The sequence below is a fragment of the Neolamprologus brichardi genome, chromosome 15 (genome assembly GCF_056152115.1).
Source record: "Neolamprologus brichardi isolate AB-2024 chromosome 15, ASM5615211v1, whole genome shotgun sequence".
Lineage (NCBI taxonomy): Eukaryota > Metazoa > Chordata > Actinopteri > Cichliformes > Cichlidae > Neolamprologus > Neolamprologus brichardi.
Window position 1 is genome coordinate 8,205,944 of NC_142118.1, and position 9,525 is coordinate 8,215,468.

At 43.3% G+C, this 9,525-nt stretch overlaps 1 protein-coding gene across 1 annotated transcript; it reads right to left on the bottom strand.

The window, feature by feature from the left end:
• Positions 1-945: 945 nt before the first annotated feature.
• On the bottom strand, positions 946-9,250 carry myb (MYB proto-oncogene, transcription factor). The gene is made up of 15 exons (XM_006797190.3): positions 9,147-9,250; positions 7,387-7,504; positions 7,147-7,218; positions 6,957-7,049; positions 6,043-6,263; positions 5,374-5,602; positions 5,228-5,287; positions 5,030-5,134; positions 4,361-4,621; positions 3,828-3,916; positions 3,606-3,720; positions 3,396-3,491; positions 2,979-3,077; positions 2,722-2,805; positions 946-2,639 (listed from the first exon to the last, which is right to left on the bottom strand). The coding sequence occupies exons 1-15, from the start codon at positions 9,167-9,169 to the stop codon at positions 2,526-2,528; spliced, it is 1,779 nt and encodes a 592-aa protein (XP_006797253.1). The 5' UTR covers positions 9,170-9,250; the 3' UTR covers positions 946-2,525.
• Between the last annotated feature and the right edge of the window lie 275 nt (positions 9,251-9,525).

The window sequence follows — 9,525 nt, forward strand, 5'->3', positions numbered from 1 at the left end:
CATTTCTGTTTATGAATCCCTCTGAGACTACCACTTAAGAGATGGGAATCTATATTTACGGGCAGTGTGGTGGATCAGGGCGAGGTTGGGAGGGGGGTGCAGGTGGCTGAAGGTGTTGTGGGGGATGTGAGAACGTGTGGATGGGGAGGGGGTGTAAATATAGCTCCTGGTCTGAGTCTGGGCCCCTTAGCTTGCTAAGGCCTCACAGGAAAGAAAGTCTCCTCAAGAGACTGAATGTGGAGCTCATACTTACGAGCGTTTTTTGGCGAGCAGCGACAAGTAATATAACAATTTTCACATTGCCCACAGTCATGTTAGTGCATATGTCTGTGTTTAAATGAGTTGATAGCATGTTTATGCAAAGCAAAAAAAGTGAAAGCAGTCCAGGGCAAAATGTTTCTTTGTATTTCTGGGACATGCACCTGAGTGGTCCCTGCTTATCCATGGAAAAAGAAGGAACGGTTGGAAACATTTGCTTATTTTCTTTGCTTGCTGATAAACTCTATACTCACTTGGTGAGCGGCAGATGGGAGAGAAGGTTTTATGATATGATATGGTCCACACAACTTTATGACAACAAACCTTTGTATCAGTTTATGTGTGCGCAAAAGCGAGGGCTATTTGAATACTATAATCCGTAGAGGAATTTGAATACTAGAGATAGATTACACTTTGGAGAGGATAAATAGTTCATTCAGTTTAAAAGGCAATAATTATTGTACATAATGGTGCGGCTATTTGGAGTGCTATTTACACTGAGAACGTAGGCTTCTTGGGCTGAACTTTGCACATTACAGCTTAAATATATGAAAATGTTATTTCCATATATTATTGTCCACGAGCAGCTGTGTTTGAACTGCTATCAACTTTAGTACGCTGAACGTCAGAGATTAAACACTGAACACAAGGTTGTTATAAAAACAGCACACTTTATTGAGTAGGCAGTCAAAAGTAGAAGTATAAAAACTTGGCATGTGTAAATGCTTTTACAAAAAGTGTGCTAAGTGTTTGACACGAGTTACTGCAGTTTCGTTAAAGGACACAAAATGCTTGTTGAGTGTACTTTTACAACAGTGTAAATCCATCAGAAGAAATGTTTCTTTCTTTCTCTTTTTTTAAAAAAAATGGGATTTTGGCTGTAGCATTAATATCAGTGTTTGCTACTCTCACAGTTTTAAGGAGAATATAAAATTCAAGTGCAGCTTGGTCTTACTCTTACTGGGTGAAGCTCAGGTTTCAAATATAAATGCATTTCGGATTTTCAAATGTATAAATAAATTCTCTCTCTTTCTGTAGATATATATATATGTATCTAAATTCTAAGAATTGCTTGTTCATTGAATCTTTTCCCGGTTGGGGGGGATACTGTGAAGGCCAGAAATAAATCACAAAAACTTGAAATGAAAACTCAATTCCTATGAAATAAAGGCGCCGATGTGGTTGTCAGGTAATACTAAAAAGGCTGGCCCCTTTCTGTTGTATAAAAAAAAGTATAAAAATTGTAGTTGCATAGTGGTGCGAGAACAGACCGAGCAGTCCTTGTTCAGCAGTGGAGTGTTTACATGAGGTGGCAAAGACCAAACACTTGAAATTCTCAGTAGACCCATTAAAAACCCCTTAATAATTAAAAAAAAAGGACAAAAAAAGGTAAAAAACCAAAACAAAATAAAAACTGTTTCATGTGTGAAATACAGAGGTCAGTTAGAAAATAATCATTATGACTTTTGATGTACGATAATGCTAAAAGGGCTTAAATACTCTGAAATACAACACTGCTCCATTGGCCAATTGTAAAACAACAGCAACAAAGTCATAATGTAAAAAAAAAAAATCAATAAATTAATGAGCTTGTTCTTTATATTACTATCAACATGTGTAATTAATAATACAGCCCAAGGCATACATGGTCACCATTTCCCCGTTTGTAATACAATAAAACCAAAGAAAATTTAAAAAATTTAAAAACTTTAAAAAAGTCACCCCCCCCCCTCCCCCCTTAAAAAAAGTCTTTGGTTGGTACAAATCCAACAAATGTAAGTGTGAAAAAATCAGTGGCATATAGCCTCTCCCAATGACTGTACCACCGCAAATATGTATCCGCCCGTCTGTTCCACAAGTGTGGAAATTTAAAAATTTAAAAACTTTAAAAAAGTCACCCCCCCCCCTTAAAAAAAAGTCTTTGGTTGGTACAAATCCAACAAATGTAAGTGTGAAAAAAACAGTGGCATATAGCCTCTCCCAATGACTGTACCACCGCAAATATGTATCCGCCCGTCTGTTCCACAAGTGTAGGTGAAAGCAAAAACTCTTTGAGTTTTGAACCCAGTGATGCCGTAAACGCCTGTGTTCCAGAAGTAAACAAGTAAACATCTGCTTGATCCATCCATTGCTCCAACCATTTTCTACTGCTTCAGCTGGGGGGCTAAACACCTTAGCCTGGTTGAGCTAAGGGCTTTTTTTCTCTTTCTTTTTTTAAACTCCAGTGCAGGAAAAGTTGATGTGTTTGGATCAGCATTTATCTCAGTCTATATCATCAGTGTCCTTGAAGGGAAAGCACTCAAGAACTTGTGTTCCGAGGCCAGTATGTGCTCCTCTGTTTTCCCGGAGGCCAACAGATCCCAGGAACCCAGCTGTTGCTGCTGTAAGAAAAAAGAAGATGATGAGTTTTTATGTTAACATGCAAAGCTATTTTATAAATTTATGATTTAATTACACACAAACCTGTAGTGGGTTATTCAGGCTTCTGTGAGGGAGCTGGTAGATTTTGTGTCCGTCTTCGTTCAAGAGTGAGCTTGTAAGTAGGTCCTGAAAGAAAAATACAACACTTGTTAACAACACAATAATTACAGTACAATGACTGAAAAGGGGTGCATAGTAAAGGATCTTAGGGTTGATCCTGTGCATACTCATTGATGGACTCACATAAACAAAACAAAAACACATAAGAAGGTCTGACTTAAGGTCAAATGTCAACTTACCGATACTTCCTGAGCTGGGCGACTGGGGGAGAAGAGCTGCCTGTTAAGTTCTTGCCCTGCCCACTGCATGCAGTGGCTCCTCTTGCATGGGAGCTCGACCTAGGACCCCCGGAAAAAAACACAACACGGTCATTTAAAGCACCACATTTTCCTCTTTTTGTAACCAAGTCACACAAGCTTGGCTTACAAAAATTAACCTCAAGCTATTCTTTAAGCTGATGTCAAACGTGTTGCAAAATGTAACTAAAAAACAAAAACAAAACACAACCGCAACATGCAAATGGCTGGGTTTGATATTTCACCCTTGTTCGCTATTTTCTTAAGATACAAAATAACACTTCTTATGTCAGTCTCACATCATATGCGCATGCTCTTTTTTTTGCATATCTGTACATGCATATGTAGGGTGGAAAGTACCTCTTGCTTTATCTTCTTAAATGGAGGATGCTTAATGGCATCTTCCACTGGCTCCTGCTTGATGGACCCAACCATCTGCTGCCCCAAAGTGGTGTTCTGGAAACAACACAAACCTCAGAGTGAGTCCCGAGGACAATGCAGTGTGGAAAGCAGCAGTTTGCATGTCAATTTAAGCACCGAGGGATATATACACACATTAAAGTCTCTCACCATTAGTTTAACGGGGCCATATTTGATCTCCTGATGGGTCGAGGCTGATCTCAAAGGCGTGGGTGTACGTGGGGTTGACTCCAGAATTGACTCACACATATTGGGCGTCATGAGCCTGAGGAGAGAGGAAAGAAAAAGCGCAAAAAAGCCAGCTGTTAAAAAAGGCTCATATAACAATAACAGGTTTGCATAATAAAAGTGATGAGAACAAAAGCTTCTTACAATTCATTATCATTTAGGAGGCTTGCAGGCACAGGCGAGTTAAAGGGTAGATTGTCTGAGTGTTCTGGGCTCACTGGCTGGTTGAGGAACTGTGAAATAAAAAGGAAGAAAACATTAAATTAAAGACCCCTGACAAGGCTTTGACAACCAGGCAACTCGTGTAGCACGCTAAGCTAAGCTAAACAATGGGACAAACACTAGTTTTGTGCGGTGACTGTGTAAGCACAGGTCATGTGACCTGTGAGGGTGAACAGAGTAGATTTGTGACTTCATTCGACATGAAACCAGTCAATGATTCTTTAGCAGTTGCTGAGCACCGATTGGGCAAGACCCTGTCTGCTTTAAGAGCGCTTCTTTCCAAGAACCCACTGCTAACAGGCTCTGGGAAAAGGGTGGGAAATTCTGGGTCAAGGCCCGCTATTATATCTGTGTTTCTAATTTATAGGGCATCTTCTTCAACTGGTTCCAGTTGATCATGACAGACAAAAATAAAAACATAATATAGCACGACACAGTGTAAGGAAGATACTTACTGAGTCAATCATGGATTCCATAAGCCCCGGCATTGGATTTGAGAACGCAGGACTGTTGTGGGGACTGTTGTTGTTGTTGTTGCTGTTGTTGCCGTTAATGCCTTCGACGGGTGTTGTGGGGGCGCTGTCCTCAGCTGAGCTGCTCTGGTCAAGAGACAGTTCCTGGCTGGCTGCCTGGTGATGAGGTAAAGGCAGAGCAGCACCTTCTGAGCTGTTGGACATGGAGCTCTGGTTGGTCCAGTTTTGATAGAACGAACAAATCTGGAGAGAGGAAAAAAATGTTACAGACTGGAAAAGAATAATCACCTGAAAACACAAAAGCACAGAGGAGCAAGTGCAAAGGAAGCACAGATATAAGAAGCGCAGGGAACGCTCAACCGTGATCAAATGAGAAGGGGAACTTTAATATAAAGGCCGACAGAAGAAGTGTTGAGTAGAGAATTGCACAAGGGGTCATGCAAACCCAAAAGAAATGGTGATAAGATCCTATTGCATCACTTTTTGCAGAAACAGACCACCCAGATGTTTCCTCCTCCTCATGCACACACAAAAAACACAAGTCCAACCACTGTCCTTAAAGCCAGGGTCAAAAAAACCAAAAAACACATAAATTGTGCTGTCACATGTTTCACCCTCCTGAATCCAGACACAGATCCGAGTGTGACTCACCGGTAGTGATGGCTGGCCCCTCAGTTCATTTTCTGTTGACATGAGCAGCATTTCGATCTCTTTCACCCTCTTCTCCTTCTCAGGGTCCTCCTCGTTATAGTGTCTCTGAAAGAGCAGAAGAAATGCGTGAGCACCAATTCAATCCAAACAACTCATCTTCCCCATCTTTCGATCGCCGCTCAGGTTTGCGATTCTTACCTGGACTTGGGGAATGTTGAGTATGTTCATATTGAATGAGAGGAGTGGAGTGGAGTGCACCTGTTACAGAGAAAGAAGCAGACGTTAATAAATGCAAGGTCTTGCGGGCGGAGATCTGCCTAAATTCTGGTTTAAAGCCCACTTACTCTACGTGCGTCAGACAGGTAGGTGGCGTAGCTGAGCGGCAAGTTGGAAGTCAGCTGCGTGTGACCGGGCTGTTGGGGAAAGCACATGATCTGATTGTTGGTCTTCACGTAAGTGCGGCTGGCGGGAAGCGAGGGGCTGCTGTTCTTGGCTGTGTTCTGGAGGTAGCCCTCCTGTTCCACCTTTCTCCTCATGGTGGAGTTCCAGTGGTTCTTTATAGCGTTGTCGGTCCTGCGGGTCATAAGGGACATGTGTTAACTTAAAGGTGATGTGACATCCTCTAGCTGCGCACAGCAGCTTTATCAATGCAGGCGCACGCACACGCTGAGGGAGATAGGAAAAGTCTCAGTCACGCACATACACGCATACTTAAAAATGTGCGCAATTGATAAGGTTATCAGTGCAAAGCAATTACAATAACCACATATTTATCTCTTTTCTCTTCTGTCATTCTACACCTTCCCCCCACGTCCTAACTTAGCCTTTTAACCTTTCTTTCCCAGCTTGCGTTCTATGTCCACAACTCCATTTTCTCTCATGCTCACTTTTATTGGCGTGCCCTCCCCTCCATTTCAGCCTCTTAACCGCAACATTGCGCAGCTAACCAACAAGGTTTCAGTGATTCATCTAGCTTCTCCTTTTCTGCCTCTTCTTCCCTCTCTCCACCTCACCTGCCAGGGAGCAGCTTAGCGATTTCTGCCCAGCGATTGCCCAGCTTCTCATGCGCCTGGTAGATTATTCTGTCCTCCTCCTCCGTCCAGGAAGTCTTCTTAACCTCTGGGTTCAGGTGGTTGTGCCAGCGCTCGCGGCACTGCTTGCCAATTCGCCCCTTCAGGTGCTTGGCGATCACTGACCAGCGTTTGGCGCCGTATTTCTGGACCAGCTCGATCACCTGGGGATTTTTAGGGTTGTGAGGGGTGAGAGAAAGAGGAAAGGCAAGAGAGGAGGAGGAGGGAGAATGTTGAAAAGGAAGAAGTGAATGGTAGTAGAGGGGCATGGGGAAAGAGGAAGGAAGGAGTAATAACAGGGAGGGGAGGGAGAAGTAGAGTGGTACAGAGATATGAAAACAGGAGGGAGAGAAGAAATAAAAACAATTATTATCCATAAAAATCTCAGAAGTTTTACTAAATGCACTGCTTTTCCTTCCTCCTTCTCTCTCTTTCTTGATCTTTCGCTAGTGTAAGTGATTGAGAACACCTGCTGGTGAGCAGTGAGGGAGTTTCCATTGGAACATTAGCCACTCTGCTAATCATTACAGTGGCATCTGGGTGGAAATATAACTCCTAAACGTGTTATATGTTGTGTAAGGATGAGTAAAAGTGTGCAACCACAGTTCAGGAGTTGCTACAGAGAAGTTGCTTTAAACACAGGAACACAAAGTAATTGTTGATCTCAGTGGTATCCAGTTAGTATAAAGCCCACTCTAACAATTACACCGTAAGGTCACCACTAATGGCTGTTATAACATAACACACGGCTAAAGCACACTACAAACTCCACATGCAAGTTAATCTTGCATTTATATTTACAGTTTTCCATGCTACCCTCCCCCCCAAACCCCCCCAAAAGTACAGTGTGCTCTTACCCTCTGGTCCTCCTCTTTGGTCCACGGTCCTTTAATGAGTTCTGGGTTTAGAACCTTCTGCCACCTGTGTTGGCACTGCACATCTGTACGGTTCTGTGTAGAGAGAGAAAAACAAAATACAGTTTGTGATCATCTCCACACAATGGGAAGTTGCACGCAGACAAATCAGGGCCTCATGCCTGCTACTTACAGTTAATAGGCTTGCAATTACTTTCCAGTCTTCTGCTCCATGATGTTCAACAAGTTTCTTCAACTTCTCATCCTGAAAAAAGAGAGTACATTTTTTAAAAATATGTCACTAATATTTAGTATTGAACAGCAGAATTTGAACTGTATTGACGGGTGTGTGTGTGTGTGTGTGTGTGTGTGTGTGTGTGTGTGTGTGTGTGTGTGTGTGTGTGTGTGTGTGCGCACGCGTGTGTGTATATACCTCTTCTCGTGTCCAGCGTGTCTTGCCGAGCTGGCGTTTCCCAGGCTTGGGCAATGATCCATCATAATCATGTTCATACATCTCAGTCTCCTCCTCGTCATCCTCACTGCTGTACAGACTGCAGACACACACACACACACACACAGAGGGCAACATTTTAAAAAAAAGGTGGAGTCTGCGTGGAAAAAGAAGAGTGTAGGATAATAGACAGGAGAATAATAGGACAATAAGTACTTTACTTGTTCTAAACTACTCCCTATTAATCTCTTTATGAGGTGCATTAAAAAAAACTCAGCCCTCTCTTTTAGTCACTCGCTTAACTCCAACACAGAGAGAAAACCAGTCATTCTTGAAGGTTTGGCTGCAGGCTTTTAGCCAAGACACCCACAGGGGGTGTGCATGTGTGTGTGTGTGAGAGAGAGAGGGGGGGGGGGAGGAAGGGGAGGACGAACAGGTTCCAGTGTTTTTAGTTTCCACAGATACCTGGATTGGCACATGCGATCATAATTTTGTGACCCTGGCGTGTTCAAACTTGCACAGGGCATTGTACAGCACAGCCATGCGCACACGGAAACACACGCACACGTGCACACAGAGTTTACGTTCGCGCGCGCGCACGCACACACACACACCATGTGGTCAACTAATCAGAATGCGGGACAGGTAGATAGTTGTGCTGTCATACAGTACGACAGGTGAAGAGGAACCCCACTGTGTGTGTACGTGCGTGTGTGTTTGTGTGTGTGTGTGCATGCGTACAGAAGGATATTTACACGCCATAATCTTCCTTATTTTCCTTTTGCCCAAATGCGTGACTACTACTCGCAGAGGCGAACAAATAAACAACTTCTCTCAATTTTATCCAACAACCTCTGCGTTTCAGCGCAAATGAGATAATTAGCGTGAAACAAACAAAAAAGCAAGCAAACAATAGAAGATGATTACAGCGCTCTCAAGATTAACGATTAATCAGCTGGATCGGCTCTCCATGAAAAGAAGTGATAATTACTTTTAAACCAATCAAATTAACTCCGGGTGCAGTTTCTTCTAATTACGATGAGGATAAAACGAGATAAAAACACGTCTGTAAACTGAGGTAAACGGTGGCTTTTTTTTGTGTGTGTGCAAAGAAGCTCCTCAAAAAGGCTCCCCGACATCTCAAACATGAGATTCGCGCACAAGACCTAATGTGTGTAATTTAAGGGAGAAAAAATAGCATTGGGTCTCCGCGTGGAGTAGAGCGCAGGTTTCCAAAATAATATCCATCGCTCCTCGCGCTCGGTCGGAGATGCTGGGAAGCAGTCGTGTGTGTAGCGTGTGCAAGTTTTCATCGAAAAGAGCGAAAATCGGTGGCAGATGAACTGCTTTGCAGCCTGTTTTTACTATCCGCGAGTTAAGACACGGCGAAGCGTGCACGGCACAGCACTGTCACAGCCGAGCGATGACCAGCCACCTGTCATTGGCGCGAGCGCTCCACAGCTCTGAAGAAAAGTAAAGGGCTCGCGCACAGTACAGGCTGACCATATATATATATATGTATATAATGTATATATGAAGTAAAAAATATATCAAAAATATATATATAAACATAAACACACACGCGCGAGCTAGGGCAAGAGGATGCACTCTTCGCACTTACTTCACGCCGTATCCAAGTGAAATAATGCCTCACGAGAAAACTACAGTAATAGCTGTGAGGCATTGAGAGACAGAAAGGAAAGCTTCAAAGCTGCTAAAGTCGTTGCTCATGTTTCTCTTACCTGCTTCTGGACCGCCGAATCATGCTTAAAGTCTGCTGACAGTGTTTGGTGAACGCGGTAAGCACCTAGCCGACAGACAGCACTGACTTGCTCTCGCTCCTCACTTTCAGCTTCACTTTTAAAACGCGACCGCTGATTCTACGGACCCGCCCCTTCCCGCCCCTTGTGCTCGCCCTTCACCAATACGCCGCGCCTCCAGTCTGTATTTGGCGCCTCTCGGTCGTGGCCTGAGGCTGTGGACCCCCAGGCGTTTCTTCAAGACAATTTCTCTGTCTACAGTTTAAGCAAGTCCGAGTTTTAATGGACAAGCAGATGCCGCCTATAAGAAAATGTGATGTTTCTCGTAGATATATCCTGAAAGCATGTTGAGTTTTGCAGT

Excerpts from the sequence above, each read along its gene's own strand:
- myb (XM_006797190.3), bottom strand. The coding sequence starts at position 9,169 with ATGATTCGGCGGTCCAGAAGCAG. Across the intron at positions 7,050-7,146 it reads TAATTGCAAGCCTATTAACT|AACCGTACAGATGTGCAGTG; the intron begins GTAAGTAGCAGG and ends CTCTCTACACAG. Across the intron at positions 6,264-6,956 it reads CCAAAGAGGAGGACCAGAGG|GTGATCGAGCTGGTCCAGAA; the intron begins GTAAGAGCACAC and ends AAAAATCCCCAG.